At 44.1% G+C, this 23,966-nt stretch overlaps 1 protein-coding gene and 1 non-coding gene across 2 annotated transcripts; one reads left to right on the top strand and one right to left on the bottom strand.

Moving 5' to 3' along the window:
- Positions 1-1,918: 1,918 nt before the first annotated feature.
- LOC138361408 (uncharacterized) lies at positions 1,919-23,550 on the bottom strand. Its single transcript, XM_069320744.1, has 9 exons — positions 23,520-23,550; positions 5,434-5,547; positions 5,183-5,311; positions 4,954-5,075; positions 3,656-4,803; positions 3,290-3,528; positions 2,965-3,142; positions 2,194-2,842; positions 1,919-2,023 (listed from the first exon to the last, which is right to left on the bottom strand). Exons 1-9 carry the CDS (start codon positions 23,548-23,550, stop codon positions 1,919-1,921), a joined length of 2,715 nt encoding a protein of 904 aa, XP_069176845.1.
- On the top strand, positions 13,829-13,947 carry LOC138361410 (5S ribosomal RNA). The gene has a single exon (XR_011226960.1). It is a non-coding gene; the product is annotated as a 5S ribosomal RNA (ribosomal RNA).
- Positions 23,551-23,966: the final 416 nt, after the last annotated feature.

The raw sequence follows: 23,966 nt of genomic DNA, 5'->3' as shown, positions 1-23,966 counted from the left end.
CCTCATCGCCAATGTGGTGTTTGTGTGTCACTGAGGAAGTCTTGGTTGTAGGGTTGATGTAAAGTCATGACTTGGTTACTGACTTTAATACTTAATATGATTACATGACTAGTAGCTACCAAGCTTGGCGGGCGTCCTGTACGCTCTATTGTTTACCTTCTCTCTCTCTGGCGTCTCAGCCGCCGCACATAGAAAACGGATGGTACCATTTTCTGTGAACATGACAACATCCTATACACCCCACCCCCCTAACCTCCCCTTGTGGTTGTTGTTTAGTACGTTCACCATTGGTATACAATTTCGTATGGATGGTCACCAACAATATTGGTGCGGAAGGTGATGCATTCAGGGGTTTTCACTCCTAAATCCACCAATAAATACCCATAAGGTTTACTGATGGCTTTCTTGTAGATATCCAAAAGCTTTTTAGAATCTTGTTTTCCAAATAACTGCCGCCCTAAAGTCTCAATTTGAGCTAAATCTCTAGATTTCACTAATATGAAATGGGAGGCGTTTAAACTTATACTTCTAGCATATTTCCCAGAGAAAAATATATTTTGGGTAATGAATATGCACGAAATAGCGAGATGTCTGCCTTTAGTGAAGATATCAGACACAATTTTTGAATTGGCAGATTCGATGAACAAGTCATCGATAATAATTAAAATAGGCGAATCGTCTTTACGTTCATCTAAAGGGTTGATAATTTCAGGTTGAGCTATTATTTTCTTGTTAATTACTGAATCGTGTAGCAATGCTTTGTAACTGCCGCCGCATATAATAATACTGGAGAATTTCAGATGGTATTTTTGTACGAGTTTAGTGCACAAATGAGATTTTCCGCCATTGGAAAATCCTGCAATGATTATTCTGCTAGGTTCATTGAAAATATCGAGTTTTTCTTCAGTGATAGGTGAACTATCCATGACTCGTGTTGGGTTTGTACTGACATAAGTATGATAAGGACATTATATTTAAACATGGGAGGTTTCATAGAAACATCAAAGTATACATTTCATATTTTTATTTTTTTGCATAGAACATTTTCAAAACATAGGTTAGGTGGGCAAGGTTTTATAAAAACATCAAAGCATACATTTCACAAAGTTTTATTTTTTATATTGAACAGAACATTTTCAACATACGTTAGGGGGAGACTGCATTTTCAGAACATCAGTGATGAGTCAGGTGCCCCACAATTTTTTCAAACATCAATGACAGGTTAGGAGGGGGGGGGGGGTAGCAATTTTCAAACACAAAAGATAGGTTAGGGGAGGTTGCAAATTTTCTATCACCAATTTCTTCAGTCACTAATTGTGAGGATACGTCTTGTTCACCAGTGCATCGCGTTTTCCCCACATGTTGAATATGGGATACAATCCACGTCTCACAGGACGTGCAGCAGCAGCAGCAGGTGCAGGTACATCCTCCTCCTCATTCTCTTCTTCATGAATTTCTGCTCGAGGTATATCAGGGTGTCCATACGCCAAAGACTGTGTAGGACTCAGTACATAACGTTTATCGTCAAAGGCAGACAATCCACGTTTTGTAGTGAGACAGGTACACATACGGCCTTTAACATTCCTAATAGATCTGGATTGGAACCGCTGCCCAATATTTAACTCTAAAGCACTTTGGAAAGCTGCATGAGTGAGTTTAGACTGATGATAAGTGGGAATTCCTTTACAACGACAGATCTGAACCTGATCTTGAGTAAGAATTGAGTACATTTTAGGCTTCAATGCGATGAGTTCCTTGATGATTTTGGCTACAACTTCCGATTTTAACAAACCCAGTTGACCTTTGCGAGTCATCGAAATAGGGATTTTCAGGAGGGAAATTACTGAAATCCATATGCTGAGATAAAGGCAGTTTATTTAATTCCTCAAAAGCATTTGGACAGGTCAGTTCAATCAAATTACGAATCTGTATCCGTATACAGCAATCTAGCTTTGTCTCCATAATGAACTTTGACGGTATTATACCAAAAATCATATAGGATCCTCTTAGCTATTTGCAAGATCTGGAACCCCAGATAGGTTGGTGTATTGACTTTAAGTGATTGTTTCTTAACTGTGCAAATGACTCTGTCTTCGCTCAATAAAATGCTCCGTTTGAAGAACGGATTGCGTGCAAGCTTTGGAATTTGTCTCGAGATGTAACTAAATAATGCTGATCACAATATTTACTCACATTTGTCAAACTCTTGTCGTAAATTGCATTTGATACCAGCTTGAAAGCTTTACCCTTAATGGCGCAAGGTGTATTTGCACGTTCACGAGCATTTGTTTCGACAAATTCCTTAAGGTACTTGCTTTGTCGGAATTCATAAACTGCATTTACCTTAGCTACTTCTAACCCTAATTTCATCAGCATCTGAAGCAAATCCAAACTGACCAAGTAATCTTTTTGAGGGAGATGTGAGGCAATTAATTTATTGTTTTTCTTGGAGAGTTTGCGATCTTCGGTATTTAAAATGTGTTTGCTATAATCGGACAGAAGATCAGTAGAAATATTAGCATGCGACAGGGTTAAAGGTAAGTCATCGGTGTATCGAGCCACCTCAGGTGCGACATGCTTGGTATCACACATGACCCAATACCCCTTATCCCCATCACAAGCAGTATTTTCCAATCCCTGTTGGAGCCAATCATTGCATTCGGCAGCAGATAATTTACGGATCCCGCCTTGAGGAAGCAGTTCTGTCATACAGGTGGCGTATAAGCCATTGAAATCTAAATAAAGAATATATTTATCAGTGCTAGAAGGATCAGCACCTGTATGCTCATTTTGTACACTTGTGTGTTGCCGAGCAACAGAGGTAAATCCGCCTCTTAGATTTCTACGCAATACATCGTACAAATGGGGATCAGAAATAGAGTCCAAGACAACTTGACTCTTAAACAAGAAAGCGTCCCATGCAAAACTAGATAACGAGACATAGTGTGTAATGTCTAACCTTACAGCTCAAGCATGGTCTTGCGCCATACAGTAAACACATCACACAATAGTCCAGTATCTACTTTTAAATAGACCTTCAAGTAATCCCCAATGATCTTGCATTCCGCTAATCTGAAGACTTCTTTAGCCTGTGTATAATCGGTCTCGCTTATGGCCTCGTGTTTTAAACTATTGAAAAAGGCTTCGGGAGGAGGAAGAGCCGGTTAATTTAATTTCTCCAAAGATGAAATGTAGTCATAACAGAAGACCTGTTTGCCTGTCTTTAATAAATGGTGGGCAGCTACAGGGACGTCATATAGCATAACTGAGGTGTAAGTGTTGGGTTTACCTTCCTTGATATGTTCTTTACCTAGTTTTTCCAGCCCACCATTCAGTAAAGCCAGACTATCCATAAACCGAAGTTTACCGATATCTACTTTCATGAACTTAAATCCATCTTTGGAGGCAATATCAATTTTGCAGTTAGGGACGTTAGACAATTCATTTAAAATTACCCCGAGGTCATAAGCCGCATTGTGAGAAAATGTATATAAATATTTATATGAATTTCTGCATAACATGTTACACCTGCGGCAATAGGCTGCAAGATAATTATTAAATTCAATAGCATGATCATGATGAAGGTGCTTGTCTTTATCTGATTTAAATGGCCTATAGCACATTTCACATGTGGTTTGCAAGTCTATAGTCTTGCCAATGTGTACGTGTCATCGATATTTTGTATAAAGGCATGGCAGATTTGATTCTCTTCCATGCTTTCTCCAAAGTATCTATGAAATGATTCACAGGGTCATCCCCCATATAAGTTAATTTATCTAACACCTCCAATTCCCTGTTGATGATAATATAAGCATATACCATAGCTTTGTGACGCTTCTCGATCATACCTTGGGGATTGGAGGGGTCCAACAAGCACTGGAAATCATAATATGCCGTGTGAGAGGGACCATAGGCACGACCGTAATTTTTGAACTTGATTTTATGACCTTCAGGGTAAAATTTCAATGTTTGTTTAACTTCGCATAACTCTTCGTGATCCCGCATCGCATCAGGTGACAAATGAATTAAACACGAATGACAAAAAATATGATTGCCTGGTGCTCTATTTGGATTGCCGCGCATATTGCGGACATACTGATTGAAATCTTTAATGACTACAAGATGCTGATCCTCTAGCATGAGCAAAGGTACTTTCGGAGCAGAATGTTCCCTGCCTTTTCTAGCTAAGCTAATGTAGTATCTATTATCTTCACGCGTAAGTACATAGATAAAAATACTTAATTTATTTATACTTTCTATTTTATTGATATTGTCATACGTTATGGGAATTTCAATATCCTCACTCCAACGGACGAATCTAAGACACCACCTGGCTGACTTGGAACGTTTTATGATATTATCTAACGTCATTCCCTGAGCTAGACATATATGTGCTGCCAGACATTGGATCAAACATATATTTTGCTCGCCTTTAGGATTGAAAACATGTCTTGAACCACGCAATCTATCTGGATTAGGCACGTATTCTCCTAGACGGATAGGATGCTGAACAGCTATAGAATTGATATAAAAACCAGAAATGCTCTGTATACCTAGACTCGAACCTTCTGTCTCGGCAAAGAACTCTTCTAACTTATTATCCAATTCAGCAATCCATTGATCTACGATAACACTGGCCTCATGCCTAGATATAGTGCGTTGTTCAGCCCTTATAGGAAACTCTCCCTCAAAATCAGGTTCATTTTCTTGATTAAGTTGTTGTAAATTGAATGTAAAATCAGGGTATATCAAGAGGGCAGGAGGGAAATTGGGATGAACAGCATCAAACAAGGATTCTATTTGCTGAATAAAATAATCACGATATATAGTCAAATAATGGGCAGGATCTCCTTGGGCATGATCTGGGATGCTATATGAATGGCGTATGTACACCCCATTGAAATTATTTATCACTTCAAGCACTTCGGGTTAAGGAGGAAGAAAAATATCTACCTGCTGCTGCTGCTGTTCCTGAGGTGGTGGCGGAGAATTGGCGATAGGCTGGCTGGCATCCATATCAGAATCTGCTTCCCAAACCAGATGCAGGGAGTCTTCTTCATCCTCCAGTTGAAAACCTATAAGTAACAAGAATAATGATTTCAATAAATAAAATTAGATATAGAGAGTTTAATAATACTGGCATTATTGAAATATGAAAATAAATAATGTGGATGTTACTTACAATTAGCACTTTCCCTGTTGTCATTATCTTCTGGTGTTGGTGAACGAGCTTGGCTCGTGCTAGGCTCTTCACCACAACCTCCACGAGGATATTCTTCCTCTACCTCCACTACCTGCTGAGTTGGCGAGCCTAAAATCATATAAATGATCATGTGAATAATAATTAAAGATCATAAGTGAGGTATTTATATAAATATATCTAACAAGAATTGGGAATAGTTTAATATTGCAGAAAAACTATATTTAACTTACTTTCGTACTGGACGCTTTGGTGCAATGACGCTTCTGAGTGCTCTGAATCAGAGCTAGTATCAGACTCGGAATCATCTAGATACATGCAAACTGGACATGCATCAGGGTTGCGACCTGTAGATTTTAATTATTCTATATAGTTATGCGTATTTTTTAAGGAATGCTGCATAGACGTATAGCTCTACAACTAATTGTAAATAATAATTCATTTTATAAATTTAGCTGCTGCAATTTATTAAATTATGTATTTTTGTTCAGAATATTTAATACAAATAATATCTGATGCTGCTGTTGTCATTTTTTTACAATAGTAACTATAAATATGCTATAACTCACAACAGATTTATGGGAAATTTCTACAGTTGTTATAACTACACTGATACTTACGGGTAGAACAAATCACTTTGGAGCACGAGGGACAAATCTTATCAAAATGTCCACGAGGTATTTTATAGCACTGCTCACAGTAAATAACACTGATGCCGAGGATTGGCGGTGAAGGTTATCCTACATTCAGCACATTTCGTCTGGCACAAATGGAGTGGTCCCAGTTTAGGAGCCTTGCAAAGTTCACAAATATACATGGTCGATTTGATAGATACGAGACAACGAAGTTCGTTAATGCACAAGTGCTGGAGCTAGTTCAGAGTGTTAGCACAGGAAGCCTGAGTTGGACTGTCCTTAGGGCTGGAGGGAGGTCCTTATAAGGTCAGCTAGCATGCTGCCAGATGTACGATTCTGCTTAAATTGCAGTACGACATTTAGGCATCTATTTTAATTTGAACTTATTAGTGCATAATGATTACAGTTGTAGATGACTAAAATGTATATTCTCAAACCTCTGATTAGGTTAGGTGGGGATGGTTAGTCCAGTCATTTTTGAATAATAATAACATCAAATACGGTACATATACAGGTAGGACGCCAAAGGTCGCATTGGTTATCTGGTGACGTCATACATAGTTGACCAATCAGGTGCTGTGATACCTTGACACTTATATGCTAATGGCCAGCAATACCTTATCCCTATACTGAGCTCGTTTTTCGCGACATCGCTAAACAACAACAACTGGTCTGTAGAATGTATTTGTTTGTTATATATAATAAGTTAGGTTAGGATGGTTTGATCGGGTTTATGGAATGAATAACGGAAAAGATAAGTAATGAGCTATTATATCTGAATATTGACTCTGATGAAGCACAGTGTACAGTTGAGGTATTAAGCCTGATTAAGAGTTCACACTTATGTGTGAACCTCCTGGGATCCGCATTTAGTACATTGGTGCCTTGCACCGCATTAGGGATGATGACGTCAGAAAAAAAGGTAACTGCAGAAGGCCTTACTTAAAAAACATGAGAGGCTTGCTTTTACTGAATGTAGTATTCTTATATATGTACACTGAATGAGTATTTTGATTCGTTATATGCTACAGCAAGGTGTGGGGAGGCATGTTGTTGAGTGAATGGGAGATGTGCATATATATTTACGTACGTGCATATATATTTATGTACGTGCATATATATTTATGCGCTATGAAGCAATATTGGATTAGTACTGAAATTGCATTGAAGTCACCAAGCCTGGCAGGAGACTGTTTTCATATAAATGACTGCTAGGGGAGGACGCGGAGATACATGATAGCTCATGCTCTGTGTTGCTTCCCCTTTTGCAATGGACGATAGTTGCAAGTAAATAGGAAATTTTAAATACAATAGGGATGATGGTATTTTACATTAGGTTTCAGGGTCAATGTTGTAACGCAAAACACACAAATCATAGACCGGCTTTTTAATCTCCTTAAACGTGCCTGTGCAGGAATGCTGAGCGGCTAGCTGGTGACATCATTGATCATTGGCAATACCTGTGCATGGGTCACTGGGGTAACGACATTTGAGTATGCAAGGGATCGGCCATTTAAACCTACCCCCAGGCAAATTGAAGACTGGCTGCCCGATGACGTAATTGACCATTGGCTATGCCTGTGCATGGGACCGGCCATGAAAGAAAATTCGAGAAAAACCTGGGGCCAATGACCGGCTTTTTAATCCCCATGATCGTGCCTGTGCAGGAACACTGCGCAGCTAGCTGGTGACGTCATTGACCATTAGCGATGCCTGTGCATGGGTCACTGGGGTAACGAAATTTGGGTGTGCCAGGGATCGGCTTTTTAATCCCCCAGGCAAGTTGATTCGAGAAAACCCAGGGTGCGTAGACCGGCTGTGGAAAAAAAGTTCGTAAAACCCAGGGTGCTTAGACCGGCTGTGGAAAAAAAGTTTGTAAAACCCAGGGTTGCGTAGACCGGCCTCGAAAAAAAGTTCGTGAAACCGGGGGTGCGTAGACCGGCCTCAAAAAAAAGTTTGTGAAACCCAGGGTGCGTAGACTGGCCTCAGAAAAAAAAGTTCGTGAAACCCAGGGTGCGTAGACCGGCCTCGAAAAAAAGTTCGTGAAACCCAGGGTGCGTAGACCGGCCTCGAAAGAAAGTTCGTGAAACCCAGGGTGCGTAGACCGGGCTCAGAAAAAAAAAGTTTGTGAAACCTAGGGTGCGTACACCGGCCTCGAAAAAAAAAGTTTGTGAAACCCAGGGTGCGTAGACCGGCCTCGAAAAAAAAAGTTTGTGAAACCCAGGGTGCGTAGAAAGGCCCCGGAAAAAAGTTAGTGAAACCAGGGGTGCGTAGACCGGTCGCGGAAAAAAGTTCGTGAAACCGGGGGTGCGTAGACCGGCTTGGGAAAAAAACAAAACGGCCGGTCTACGCCCTATTTTATAGTACTCACATAGAGGTGTCTAGAGACGAAGTGGAAAAAATGCTCAAGGAGCTAAATAAGAACAAAGCAGTTGGTCCAGATGGAGTTTCACCATGGGTTCTGAGAGAATGTGCACCTGAGCTCAGCATTCCACTTTAACTGATTTTTCCGGCATCCCTGTTTACAGGAGTTGTAGCTGATGTGTGGAAAAAGGAAAACATAGTTCCAATCTACAAATGTGGAAGCAGGGAAGACCCCCTTAATTATAGACCGGTATCATTGACAAGTGTAATAGTCAAAATATTGGAAAAATAATTAAAACTGAATGGGTAGAACACCTGGAGAGAAATGATATAATATCAGATAGACAGTATGGTTTTCGATCTGGAAAATCCTGTGTAATTTACTCAGTTTCTATGATCGAGCAACTGAGATATTACAGGAAAGAGATGGTTGGGTTGACTGCATCTATCTGGACCTAAAAAAGGCTTTCGACAGAGTTCCACATAGGAGGTTGTTCTGGAAACTGGAAAATATTGGAGGGGTGACAGGTAAGCTTCTAACATGGATGAAAAATTTTCTGACTGATAAAAAAATGAGGGCAGTGATCAGAGACAATGTATCGGACTGGAGAAATGTCACAAGTGGAGTACCACAGGGTTCAGTTCTTGCACCAGTGATGTTTATTGTCTATATAAATGATCTACCAATTGGTATACAGAATTATTTGAACATGTTTGCTGATGATGCTAAGATAATAGGAAGGATAAGAAACTTAAATGATTGTCATGCCCTTCAAGGTGACCTGGACAAAATAAGTATATGGAGCACGACTTGGCAAATGGAATTTAATGTTAATAAATGCCATGTTATGGAATGTGAAATATGAGAACGTAGACCTCACTCATCCTATATATTATGTGAGAAATCTTTAAAGAATTCTAATAAAGAAAGTGATCTTGGGGTGGTTCTAGATAGAAAACTATCCCCTGAGGACCACATAAAGAATATTGTGCGAGGAGCCTATGCCACGCTTTCTAACTTGCTTTTAAATACATGGATGGCGATATACTAAAGAATATACTTTTGTTAGGCCAAAGGTAGAATGTGCAGCGGTTGTGTGGTGCCCATATCTTAAGAACCACATCAACAAACTGGAAAAGGTGCAAAGACATGCTACTAAGTGGCTCCCAGAACTGAAGGGCAAGAGCTACAAGGAGAGATTAAAGGCATTAAATATGCCAAAACTAGAAGACAGAAGAAAAAGAGGTGATATGATAACTACATACAAAATAGTAACAGGAATTGATAAAATCGATAGGGAAGACTTCCTGAGACCTGGAACTTTAAGAACAAGAGGTCATAGATTTAAACTAGTTAAACACAGATGCCGAAGATATATAAAAAAATTCACTTTCGCGAACAGAGTGGTTGACGGTTGGATCAAGTTAGGTGAGAAGGTGGTGGAGGCCAAGACCGTCAGTAGTTTCAAAGCGTTATATGACAAAGAGTGCTGGGAAGACGGGACACCACGAGCGTAGCTTTCATCCTGTAACTACACTTAGGTAATTACACTAAGGTAAATACACACACACACACACACAGGAATAAGTATGTCAGGGTAAGAAGAGAAACAGAGAAAAGTTTTTAAAATGATATAGCAAACAAAGCCAAGACCGAACTAAAGCTACTCCACAGTCACATGAGAATTAGAACAACAGTGATAGAACAGGTACTGAAACTTAGAACAGGCGAGGACAGGTATACAGAGAATGACAGAGGTGTGTGAAGAACTCAACAAGAGGTTCCAGGAGGTCTTCACAATAGAACAAGGTGAGGTCACTGTGCTAGGAGAAAGGGCGGTAAACCAGGCGGCCTTGGAAGAATTCAAAATTACGAGAGAGGAGGTCAAGAGACACCTGCTGGATCTGGATGTTAGAAAGGCTGTTGGTCCAGATGGGATCTCAGCATGGGTACTGAAAGAGTGTGCAGAGGCACTTTGCTTGCCACTCTCCATAGTGTATAGTAAGTCACTGGAGATGGGAGACCTACCAGAAATATGGAAGATGGCGAATGTGGTCGCAATATACAAAAAGGGCGACAGGCAAGAGGCACTGAACTACAGGCTAGTGTCCTTGACTTGTATACCATGCGAGGTGATGGAGAAGATCGTGAGAAAAAACCTGGTAACAAATCTGGAGAGAAGGGACTTCGTGACAAATTGCCAACATGGGTTCAGGGAGGGTAAATCTTGCCTGACTGGCTTAATAGAATTCTACGACCAGGTGACAAAGATTAAGCAAGAAAGAGAGGGCTGGGTGGACTGCATTTTCTTGGATTGTCTGAAACCCTTTGACACAGTACCGCATAAGAGGCTGGTACATAAGCTGGAGAGACAGGCAGGTGTAGCTGGGAAGGTGCTCCAGTGGATAAGGGAGTACCTGAGCAATAGGAAGTAGAGAGTTACGGTGAGGGGTGAAACCTCCGATTGGCGTGTAGTCAACAGTGGAGTCCCACAGGGCTCTGTACTCGTTCCTATCTTGTTTCTGATATATGTAAATGATCTCTCGGAGGGTATAGATTCATTTCTCTCAATGTTTGCTGACGATGCCAAAATTATGAGAAGGATTAAGACAGAAGAGGACTGTTTGAGGCTTCAAGAAGACCTGGACAAGCTGAAGGAATGGTCGAACAAATGGTTGTTAGAGTTTAACCAAACGAAATGTAATGTAATGAAGATAGGTGTAGGGAGCAGGAGGCCAGATACAAGGTATCATCTGGGAGAGGAAATTCTTCAGGAGTCAGATAAAAAAAAAGACTTGGGGGTTGATATCATGCCAGACCTGTCCCCTGCAGCCCATATCAAGAGGATAACATCAGTGGCATATGCCAGGCTGGCCAACATAAGAACGACATTCAGAAACTTGTGTGAGGAATCATTCAGAACTTTGTATACCACATATGTTAGGCCAATCCTGGAGTATGTAGCCCCAGCATTGAGTCCATATCTAGTCAAGGATAAGACTAAACTATAAAAGGTTCAAAGGTATGCCACCAGACTAGTACCCGAGCTGAGAGGTATGAGCTACAAGGAGAGACTACGGGAATTAAACCTCACTTCGCTGGAAGACAGAAGAGTTAAGGGGGACATGATCACCATATTCAAAATTCTCAAGGGAATTGATAGGGTAGATAAAGACCGTCTATATAACACAAGGGGCACTCGCACTAAAGGACATAGGTGGAAACTGAGTGCCCAAATGAGCCACAGAGATGTTAGAAAGAACTTTTTTTAGTATCAGAGTGGTTGACAATTGGAATGCATTAGGAAGTTATGTGGTGGAGGCTGACTCCATACACAGTTTCAAGTGTAGATATGATAGAGCCCAATAGGTTCAGGAACCTGTACACATGTTAATTGACGGTTGAGAGGCGGAACCAAGGAGCTAAAGCTCAACCTCCGTGTTACGGCCCTATTAGGTCGCAACTGGTTTCTTCTCTGATGTTATTAGAGTTTGGGTATCCGGCCCCAAGTTAGTAGTGGCTTTCAAGGGGTGTGTTCTGTAACTCAAGTAAATTAAAGGGGAAGGGATACAAATGCACCGCTTTTGTATATATATTGCTACCACCACCATAAATAAATATATCACAGTCACACGCGGGGTTGCTATAACTACATTGATTATATACAGATTAGTCTTCCTCTGAAGACTCAGGACGCTCCACGGTGCTCACGATGAGTAGCCCTGGTTCTCTTCGTCGTGGCCCACGATGAATCCTCTGATTCTCTCGGTGAATCTACCCTGGACACAGGCCAGCCAAATCACAGTCCCACTGGGTGCAGCGTCGTGGAGGCCTTCAACCACAAATCCAGCCTGAAGCTGGCAGGTTCCGATCAGCTCCGCTGTGTAGGCCACTTCACGACCGATACTAGGGTTGCAAGCCCTAGGCAGGAGCCTCGTGTGATTCCGCAGATCACTCTCCTCTCTCCACACCACAGTGGGTAGTCTCTTCCACCAGCCAGCTCCCAGATAAGACGATTCCTGGTACTGCCACGTCACAGGCAGGCTAACACACTCAACAGTGTTCGTCCGGGGGTGACTTCACAGCTTCTGTAGCAAACACGTGGAGAGACTTTAGCTGCCTTGGGTAGACTGCCCCATCGTCCAATACAGCAGTCCCAGGTCGACTCTGTAATCAGACACGTCAATAGTACTAGGGACACTCTAGGGAACCTCACTTACAGGCTTAGACACAAACGTCCACCTATCCACTCCATAGATGGCGTTGCTGTCTAAGCGCCACCTCACCAGAAGTCAGCAGCGGCTATGTTACGAGCTGATCAAGACGAGAAACCAGCCCCTGTGGCCGGTATATCCCGCCCTCGCTAAATGGCATCGTCCATTTGGAGGGGGTTTCGGGAACTGACTCACTGATGGCGTGGTCGTTACAGCTCCATGCTACGACGCTGGTCTCGGGTCCGTAACACTCCGTAAGCACAACTAGGTGAGTACACACACATACACACACACACACACACACACACAAACACAGATAGGGTAGGGGCCTCATAGCCTGGTGGATAGCGCAGAGGACTCGTAATTCTGTGGCGCGGGTTCAATTCCCACACGAGGCAGAAACAAATGGGCAAAGTTTCTTTCACCCTGAATGCCCCTATTTCCCAAAGGAAATTGGTACCTATGAGTTAGTCAGCTGTCACGGGCTGCTTCCTGGGGTGTGTGTGTGTGTGTGTGGTGTGTGGGAAAAAAAGTAGTTAGTAAACAAAAGTTGATTGACAGTTGTGTATAATAGGCCGAGGTAGCAAAGCTCATCCCCATCAAACACAACAACTAGGTAACTAGGTGAACACACACGCAGGAGATCAGATACAAGGTATCATTTGGGAGATGAAAGACTTCAAGAGTCAGAGAGAGAGAAAGACCTGTGGGTTGACATCACGCCAGACTTGTCCCCTGAAGCTCACATCAGGAGCATAACATCAGCGGCATATGCCAGGTTGGCTAACATAAGAACGGCCTTTAGAAACTTGTTTAAGGAATCTTTCAGAACATTATATACCACATATGTCAGACCAATCCTGGCGTATACGGCTCCAGCATTAAGTCCATATCTAGTAGAGCATAAGACTAAACTGGAAAAGATTCAAAGGTTTGCCACCAGACTAGTACCACAACTGAGGGGTATGAGCTACGAGGAGAGACTACGCAAATTAAACCTCACCTCACTGGGAGATAGAAGAGTTAGAGAGGGACATGATCACCACATACAAGATTCTCAAAGGGATTGATAGGGTAGATAAAGACAGACTTTTTGACACAAGGGGCACATGCAATAGGGGACACAGGTGGAAATTGAGTGCCCAAATGAGCCATAGAGACGTTAGAAAGAATTGTTTCAGTGTCAGAGTAGTAGTCAAATGGAATGCATTAGGAAGTGATGTGGTGAAGGCTGACTTCATACACAACTTCAAGTGTAGATATGATAGAGCCCAATAGGCTCAGGAACCTGTACACCTGTTGATTGATGGTTGTGGGGCGGGACCAAAGAGCCAGAGCTAAACCCCCACAAGCACAATTAGGTAAGATTAGGTAAGTACACACACACACACAAGCACACACACACAAACACACACACAACGGCCATACCACGTTGAGAACACCGCTTCTCATCCGATCAGCGAAGTTAAGCAACGTTGGGTTTGGTTAGTACTTGGATGGGTGACCGCCTGGGAACACCAAATGCTGTTGGCAATAATGTTTATGGGGCCTCGTAGCCTGGGGGATAGCGCGCAGGATTCTTAATTCTGTCGCGCGGGTTCGATTCCCGCACGAGGCAGAAACAAATGGGCAAAGTTTCTTTCACCCTAAGTGCCCCTGTTACCTAGCAGTAAATAGGTACCTGGGAGTTAGTCAGCTGTCACGGGCTGCTTCCTGGGGTGTGTGTGTGTGTGGTGTGGGGAAAAAAAAAAAAAAGTAGTAAACAGTTGATTGACAGTTGAGAGGCGGGCCCAAAGAGCAAAGCTCAACCCCTACAAAACACAACTAGTAAACAACTAGTAAACACACACACACACACACACACACACACACACACAGGGTATAGATTCGTTCCTCTCAATGTTTGCCGACGATGCAAAAATTATGAGGAGGATTGAAATAGAGGATGATAGTAGGAGGCTACAAGATGACCTAGATAGACTGAGTGAATGGTCCAACAAATGGCTGTTAAAGTTCAACCCGAGTAAATGCAAAGTAATGAAACTACGCAGTGGAAACAGGAGGCCAGACACAGGATACAGAATAGGAGATGAAGTACTTAATGAAACAGAGAGAAAGATCTAGGAGTTGATATCACACCAAACCTGTCACCTGAAGCCCACATAAAAAGAGAATAACGTCTGCAGCATATGCGAGGCTGGCTAACATCAAAACGGTGTTCAGGAACCTGTGTAAGGAATCATTCAGAATCTTGTACACCACATATGTAAGACCAATCCTGGAGTATGCGGCCCCAGCATGGAGCCCGTACCTTGTCAAGCACAAGACGAAGCTGGAAAAAGTCCAAAGGTATGCTACTAGACAAGTCCCAGAACTAAGAGGCATGAGTTATGAGGAAAGGCTGCGGGAAATGCACCTTACGACACTGGAAGACAGAAGAGTAAGGGGGAACATGATCACAACCTACAAAATCCTCAGGGAAATCTACCGGGTAAAGAAGGATGAACTATTCAACACTGGAGGGACGCGAACAAGGGGACACAGGTGGAAGCTGAGTACCCAAATGAGCCACAGAGATATTAGAAAGAACTTTTTCAGTGTTAGAGTAGTTAGTAAATGGAATGCACTAGGAAGTGATGTGGTGGAGGCTGACTCCATACACAGTTTAAAATGTAGATATGATAGAGCCCAGTAGGCTCAGGAATCTGTACATCAGTTGATTGACGGTTGAGAGGCAGGACCAAAGAGCCAAAGCTCAACCCCCGCAGGCACAATTAGGTGAGTACACACACACACACACACACACAAACACACACACACACACACACTGCTCCATCCCAGCTTCCACTGCACCCCTCTTCCACTCACCCCCCAAACCCCATCCAACCATCACCCCTCCTATGCTCCTCCAGCCCACCTTTAACCCAATCACCTTGTAACCCCCTAACACCTTCTCCCTCTTCCCCTCTTCTACCCCAAAATCCCCACCTACCCCCAATTCCCCCCTCCCCTAACTAATACACCCTCTCTTCCACTCCCAGCACCCATGCTCCATTCTCCTCTCAGCCCTCTGCCCTCAATATCCTTCTCCCCCCCAACCTCTTAACCTCTATCTGACTCTCAGTCTCACTCTATTTCTCAACCCCCCTATGCCATCAGACTCTTCCTAACTTTCAGACCCATTATGCCCTTCCTACCCCTCTAGATGCCCGGACCCCATTCGCCTACCAGGCACTCCCAGGCACCACCTAGCACCCCCCAGACACCCCCACAGCCCCCACTCACCCTCCAGACACCCCCCAGTACCCCCCCAGACTCCCGGCAAAAGGGGGAACTCTGGCACCAGAGTTCCCAAGAAGAGTCTCAAGGTTTGGTACACCAATGCTGATGGGATATCCAATAAAGCAGAAGAAATAGAAGAAAGAGTTAGTGAGGCAGACCCAGACATAGTGGCAATAGTGGAAACTAAAATAAATGGCATGATCTCTGATGCAATCATTCCAGAGGGGTACCAGGTGATAAGAAAAGAAAGGACTCAGAGACAAGGAGGAGGAGTGGCACTCCTAATAAAACGGAAATGGAAGTTTGATGAGCTGGAAAATCCGGGTACCAATGAAAGCACGAACTCTGAACATGGAACTCTGACAGTGGATGGGAAGAAGATAGTAATCTTGATACTCTACAATCCCCCATCAAAAAGTAGAAGGACCAGGCAGGAGTATGAAGACAGCAACAAGGCATGTATAGATGAACTGCAGAGGGCAGCAACTAAAGCACATAGAATGAAGGCAAAGCTGCTGGTCATGAGGGACCTAAATCACGGCGAGATATATTGGGAAACGAGGAATCCGCATGGCGGGGAGGAGATCTGGGGAGCGAAGCTGGTAGACGTTATTGACAGGAATTTCCTAACACAGCATGTGAAGGAAGACACTAGGGAAAAAGGAAGGGATACGCCCAGCCTATTAGACCTCGTTTTCACCCAGAATGTAGAAGACATCGAGCATTTAGAACATGAATTACCACTAGGAGCCAGTGACCATTGTTTCCTAGTCTTTGACTATATGATAGAGCTTAAAACTGTGACCAAAGGACAAGAGGTCCGAGTAAGGAGACTTGATTACAGAAGAGGGGACTACAGGAGGATAAGGGACTACCTGGGAGAAGTGCACGGGGAGGAAGAAATTAGAGGAAAAACAGTGCAAGATATGATGAACCAAGTCATATGGAAATGCAAGGAAGCTGAAGAGAGATTTATTCCAACAGCAAAGGAAAAAAAAGCAGGAGGGAATATAATAATCCATGGTTTAATAGACAGTGTCAGGAAGCAAAAGTGAGAAGCCAGAGGGAATGGAGGAAGTACAGAAGACAAAGGACAGAGGACAACAGGATTAGATGTAACAGAGCTAGGAACGATTACATTAACATAAGACGAGTGTCGGAAAGAAATTATGAGAATGATATTGCAATCAAAGCGAAAAAGCAACCTAAATTACTACATAACCAAATAAGAAGGAAGATGTCGGTAAATGACCAAATGACAAGACTGAGGAAAACAGAAGGGGCATATACAGAAAGCGACAAGGAAATCTGCGAGGTACAGAATACAAGTTTCCATGGAGTGTTCACAACTGAGCCTGAGTGACTCCCATTGTTAGAAGAGATTACCCTAGATGAAAGACTATCAGATATAGAGGTGACAGCAGAGGAGGTAATGAAACAGTTGACAATACTGGATGCAAATAAAGCGGTTGGACCAGACAAAGTATCACCGTGGATACTAAAAGAGGCAGCGCAGGCTCTCAGCATGCCTCTGGCAATGATCTTTAATGAGTCACTTATGTGGGGGAAAATTGCCTAGTTGCTGGAAGGAGGCATATGTCGTTCAGATTTTCAAGAAAGGTGATAGGGAGGAGGCACTTAACTACAGACCCATATCACTGACAAGCATCCCCTGCAAAATACTTAAAAGAATAATTAGGCTAAGACTTGTTGGGCACCTGGAGAGCATTGGGTTTGTAAACAAGCACCAACATGGGTTCCGGACAGGGAAATCATACCTAACAAACCTTTTAGAACTCTATGACAAAGTAACAAGGATAAGGCAGGACAGAGAAGGCTGGGCAGACTGCATATTTCTTGACTGCCAAAAAGCCTTTGATACAGTACCGCACATGAGAATGCTTTACAAACTTGAGGGGCAGGCAGGAGTAAGCAGAAAGGCCCTAGCATGGGTGAGGAACTACCTAACAGGAAGGAGCCAGAGGGTAATGGTAAGGGGTGAGAAGTCGAACTGGCGAACAGTAACGAGTGGAGTACCTCAAGGATCGGTGCTGGGACCAATCTTCTTTCTAATTTACGTAAATGATATGTTTACAGGAGTGGAATCATATATGTCAATGTTTGCGGATGATGCAAAACTAATGAGAAGAATTGTGACAGATGACGATTGTAGAATCCTCCAAGTGGACATAAACAGGTTGCAGAGATGGTCAGGGAAATGGCTACTGGAGTTCAACATCAGTAAATGTAAAGTTATGGAAATGGGATCAGGTGATAGACGACCAAGGGGACAGTACACAATGAAGGGGAACTGCCTACCTGTAACGATTCGACAAAGAGACCTGGGAGTGGATGTGACACCTAATCTAACTCCTGAGGCACATATAAATAGGATAACGACAGCAGCGTACTCTACACTGGCGAAAATTAGAACTTCATTCAGAAACCTAAGTGAGGAAGCTTTTAGGGCGCTTTACACTGCCTACGTGAGACCAGTCTTAGAGTATGCCGCGCCATCATGGAGCCTCCACCTGAAGAAACACAAGGAAACTGGAGAAGGTTCAGAGGCATGCGACGAGGCTTGTCCCAGAGTTACGAGGGATGGGATATGAAGAGCGTCTGAGGGAACTGAACCTTACGACACTAGAGAAAAGAAGGGAGAGAGGAGATATGATAGGAACATATAAAATACTCAGGGGAATTGACAAAGTGGAAATAGATGAAATGTTCACACATAATAATAACAGAACGAGGGGACATGGGTGAAAACTGGAAACTCAGATGAGTCACAGAGATGTTAGGAAGTTTCCTTTTAGCGTGAGAGTAGTGGAAAAATGGAATGCACTTGGGGAACAGGTTGTAGAAGCAAACTCTATTCATACTTTTAAAATTAGGTATGATAGGGAAATGGGACAGGAGCCATTGCTGTAAACAGCCGATTGCTGGAAAGGCGGGATCCAAGAGCCAATGCTCGATCCTGCAAGCACAAATAGGTGAGTACACACACACCCATAAATACATACACCCATAAATACATACACCCATAAACACACTTTTTCTCAATCTCTCTCCCCCTTCTCCCTCCCTCCCTCTCTCCTCCCTCTCTCTCCCCCCTTCTCCCCCCATCTCTTCCCCTCACCTCTCCCCCTTCTCTGTCCCATTCCCTCCTTTCTCTCCCTCTTCTCCCTATCTCCCCCAATCCTTTCTTCTGACCTCAGTGAGAGGGTTGGATCGCCCCCACCCATCCATCTCACACACACACACACAAATATGAGGACACACAAACACACGCTCGCACAAACAGTTGCATGCACGCATGCACACACACACGTGCGTGCTCACGCACACACACACACACACATGGGCTGGTACAACAAGGATAGAGACCGTGTTATTGTGATAGTGACAGATATAGAGATAGTGTTTGCAAATGAGGCCACAAAGGAGAAGATTCTAACAAGGAAGAGCCACCTGCAAAATGTGGGAGAATTAAAAAAAGGTTTTCTCCAGAGGGACATGACGAGGGAGGAGAGAGTCATGGCTGCAGAAACAAAAAAGAAGCACAAGGCGAGAGGAGAAAACCAGGAAAACACAGCTCCCAACTCAACATCCCCAGATGTGAGGGGGGAACCCACAACCAGCAACCCAGTAACACCAGAGGGGAGGCCAACTCCATCACCCTCCTCTGCATAGAAACCTCCCCTACCCCAAACCCTCCCTGCCCCCACTCAAATGTTCAGCCACCTCTCCCTCCCCACTCCCACCCAGCTTCCCCTCCCCTGCTTTCACCATATCCCACTTCCCCCTTTCCCCACTGTCCTTCCCCCTTCATCCCATTCCCTCCCTGTCCCCCCCCCTTCACTAGAACCCCCACCCCTCACTCCAGTATCCTCTGAGAACCCGTTACCCACCCCACAACTCCCCACGCCTTGGAACAGCTACCCCCATCAGCAGAACACTCACCAAGAAAGGAACATGATAAGGGACAGAAGAAAGTGAGTCTCAATGTACACTAACATAGATGGGATTACAAATAAAACAAACAAACTTGGAGAATGGGTACTTGAAGAAAACCCAGGCATAATAATACTAACAGAAACAAAGCTAACGAAAACCATAACAAATGCAGTGTTTCCACAGGACTACTATGTTGTGAAGAAAGAGAGAGTAGGAAGAGGAGGTGGTGGTGAAGCTCTGCAAGTAAGAAAAGCCTGGGATTTTGAGGAAATGGTTATTCAGGGCTGTGAAGGTTTCGGTGACTACATAACAGGTACAATAGCAACTGGAGGACAAACAATTGTAGTTGCAGTCATATATAACCCACCACCAAATGACAGAAGACCCAGACAGGAATATGATAGAAACAACATTGCCACCAATAACATAATAGAGAGAACAGCGTCTCTCGCTAGTAGGAATGGATCTAGACTATTAATCATGGGAGATTTCAACCACATGAAGATTGATTGGGAGAACAGAGACCCGCATGGAGGACCAGATACATGGAGAGCTGAGCTGCTGGACGCGGCAACAAGAAACTTTCTAAGCCACCATATCAAGGGATCGACAAGAATGAGAGGGGAGGATTAACCAGCTATGCTTGATCTGATATTTACCCCTTAATGAGTGGAATATAAGGGAGGTTAGGATGGAAGCACCCTTGGGAATGAGTGATCATAGTGTATTGATCTTTGAGTACTTGGCAGAGCTAGGACTTATCTCCCCCCAAAAAACAACTAGAAAACAAAAAGCTGGCATACCGAAAGGGAAATTATGAGGGGATGAGAAGTTTCCTACGGGATATACCATGGGGACACAGACCTTAAAGCTAAGTCGGTACAAGACATGATGGACTATGTCACCCAAAAGTGTCAGGAGGCAGTAAACAGGTTTATCCCGGCCCAAAGGGAAAAACCCGAGAAACAAAAGAAGAATCCATAGTTTAACAGGGCATGTATGGAAGCAAAGGTACTGAACAAAAGGGTGTGGAGGAACTTCTGAAATAAAAGAACACCAGAAAGCAGAGAGAGATACCAGAGGACCAGGAATCAGTATGTTAGTGTGAGAAGGGAAGCAGAAAAAAATTATGAAAATGACTTAGCAAGCAAAGCTAAGACCGATCCAAAGCTACTCCACAGTCACATCAGGAGGAAAACAACAGTGAAAGAACAGGTAATGAAACTTAGAACAGGCAAGGACAGGTATACAGAGAATGACAAAGAGGTGTGTGAAGAACTCAACAAGAGGTTCCAGGAGGTCTTCACAACATAACATGGTGAGGTCACTGCTAGGAGAGGGGGCAGTAAACCAGGCGGCCTTGGAAGGTTCAAAATTACGAGAGATGAGGTCAAGAGACACCTGTTGGATCTGGATGTGAGAAAGGCTATTGATCCAGACAGGATCTCACCATGGGTGTTGAAAGAGTGTGCAGAGGCACTTTGCTTGCCACTCTCCATTGTGTATAGTAGGTCACTGGAGACGGGAGACCTACCAGAAAAATGGAAGGCGGCTAATGTGGTCCCAATATACAAAAAGGGTGACAGACAAGAGGCACTGAACTACAGGCCTTAACTTGTCCTTAACTTGTATACCCTCTTGAGGTTATCTTTAGATGATTTTGGGTTTTTTTTTTTAGTGTCCCCGCGGCCCGGTCCTTAACCAGGCCTCTACCCCCAGGAAGCAGCCCGTGACAGCTGACTAACACCCAGGTACCCATTTTACTGCTAGGTAACAGGGGCATAAAGTGAAAGAAACTCTGCCCATTGTTTCTCGCTGGCGCCTGGGATCGAACCCAGGACCACATGATCACAAGTCCAGCGTGCTGTCCACTTGGCCGACCGGTTCCATGCAAAGTGATGAAGAAGATCGTGAGAAAAAATCTAGTAACACATCAGGAGAAGGGACTTCGTGACAAATCGCCAACATGTGTTCAGGGAGGGTAAATCTTGCCTTACGGGCTTGATAGAATTCTACGATCAGGTGACAAAGATTAAGCAAGAAAGAGAAGGCTAGGCGGACTGCATTTTTTTGGACTGTCGGAAAGCCTTTCATACAGTCCCCCATACGGGGCTGTTCATAAGCTGGAGAGACAGGCAGGAGTAACTGGTAAAGTGCTCCAGTGGATAAGGTAATACGTAAGCAATAGGAAGCAAAGAGTTACAGTGAGGGGTGAGACCTCAGAATGGCGTGAAGTTACCTGTGGAGTCCCACAGGGCTCTGAACTCGGTCCTATACTGTTTCTGATATACGTAAACGATCTCCCGAAGGGTATAAACTCCTTTCTCTCAATGTTTGCTGATGATGCCAAACTTATGAGAAGGATTAAGACAGAGGAGGACTGCTTGAGGCTTCAAGAAGACCTAGACAAACTAAAGGAATGGTCGAACAAATGGTTGTTAGAGTTTAACACAAGCAAATGTAATGTAATAAAGATAGGGGTAGGGAGCAGGAGGCCAGTTACAAGGTATCATTTGGGAGATGAAATTCTTCAAGAGTCAGAGAGAGAGAAAGACCTGGGGTTAATATTATGCCAGACCTGTCCCCTGAAGCTCATATCAAGAGGATAACATCAGCAGCATATGTCAGGCTGGCTAACATATGAACGGCATTTAGACACTTGTGCAAGGAATCATTCAGAACTCTGTATACTACCTATGTCAGACCAATCCTGGAGTATGCAGCCCCAGCAAGGTGTCCATATCTAATCAAGCATAAGACCTAACTGGAAAAAGTTCAATGGTTTGCCACCAGACTAGTACCGGGCTGAGAGGTATGAGCTACGAGGAGAGATTACGGGAATTTAACCTTACGTCGCTAGAAGACAGAAGATTTAGTGGGGATATGATCATCACGTACAAGATTCTCATAGGAATTGACAGGGTAGATAAAGACAGGCTATTTAATTAACACAAGGGGCACACACACTAAGGGACACAGGTAGACTGGATGAAGGAAGTACTCCAGCAGATGCGGGATGAATTCAGTGAAGGACTGAGGGTAATGAGGGAGACAGTAGCCAACCTGCACAATGAACTAAGGGCAGCAAAGAAGGAGATAAGATGCCCGAAGGAGACTCCTCCACAATACCAGACACAAACCGTACCTCAGGGAGATGGGAATACCACTGTCGAGGGGACCTCCACAACTCAGCTCTCATTTGCTGAAATGCTTAAAAAGAGCCCTGAAGCTAGGTCTGCAGTTAGGGAAGTTGCCATGGAAGTGGATTCGTCTCAGGAAGCAGCTAGATGTACTAGCCGGTTGATAGAGAGAAAAAGAGCAGAAGTAGTAGTAGCAGGCATTAAAGAGCAATCAGGGACCAGCCCAAAGGAGCAGAGAAACAAGGACAAAAACACAGTTACTGAGATCGTTAAAGAGGTAAGGATGGGGGAAACTGACCAAAATATTGAAAAGGTTTTCAGGCTTGGAAAGTACAACAAGGACAGAGACCAAATGATAAAGGTGGTATTCATGAGCGAAATCACAAAAGAGGAACTGTTAGCAAGGAAGTGATGTCTAGCAAATGTACAAAAGTTCAAAAAAGCATTCCTGCAGAGGGATATGACAAGGGAAGAGAGAAAGTAGGCAGCAGACGCGAGGAAGGAGCGCAGGGAGAGAGAAAGGAATCAAAGAACCACAACCCCGAACCCTTCAATCCCAGAGGGGAGTGGGGAACCCTCCTCAAACAGTGCAACAGCCAGAGGAAGTTGGGCACCACCTCCACATTCTACCCAACAGACACCCTACATGCCCCATCCCCTGTCAGCCCCCCACTAAGTAACCACCTAGGGAACCCTCCCCCCACCCACCTCCCTCCTCCCACTCACCCCTCTCCCCAGGATCTCCCTTCTCCCCCATCCCCCAAGCCTTCCCTTCTCCCAAATGCCCTTCCGTCTCACCCACCCCAAAGCCCTCCATTCTCCCCTGCCCCACTAAACTCCCCACTCTTCCCCACCCCACCTAAGTCTTCCTCTCTCCACCACTCCCCTGAACCCTACCCTCTTCCTCACCCACTTCAGCCTTCCTTCCCCCACCCCCCAAGCACCCCCATCTCCCATATCATCTCCTCCCCCCATGCTCCCCCTCTCACCCCCCGAACTCTCCCCCTCTCACTCTCCCCCCTTTCCTCCCCCTCCCACCCACCCGCCTACCCTCCCTCTCTCCCTCACCCCAACCTACCAAGCCTTTCCTCCTCCACCTGTCTCCCCGTATCAGATCCTCCCAGCTCCCACTCACCCCAGATCCCACAGGTCCCCCCCCCCAGAGGACAATCA

The sequence above is a fragment of the Procambarus clarkii genome, unplaced genomic scaffold, assembly GCF_040958095.1.
Source record: "Procambarus clarkii isolate CNS0578487 unplaced genomic scaffold, FALCON_Pclarkii_2.0 HiC_scaffold_357, whole genome shotgun sequence".
NCBI lineage: Eukaryota > Metazoa > Arthropoda > Malacostraca > Decapoda > Cambaridae > Procambarus > Procambarus clarkii.
The sequence above is the reverse complement of the archived record's forward strand: the minus strand, read 5'-3'. Positions and strand labels throughout refer to the sequence as shown.

Coding starts and splice junctions, on each gene's coding strand:
- LOC138361408 (XM_069320744.1), bottom strand. CDS start 23,550: ATGGGGGAGAAGGGAGATCCTGGGGAGAGGG. Junction 5,076..5,182: donor CAACAGGGAAAGTGCTAATT/GTAAGTAACATC, acceptor TGTTACTTATAG/GTTTTCAACTGGAGGATGAA. Junction 2,843..2,964: donor CGCAAGACCATGCTTGAGCT/GTAAGGTTAGAC, acceptor TGTATTGCGTAG/AAATCTAAGAGGCGGATTTA.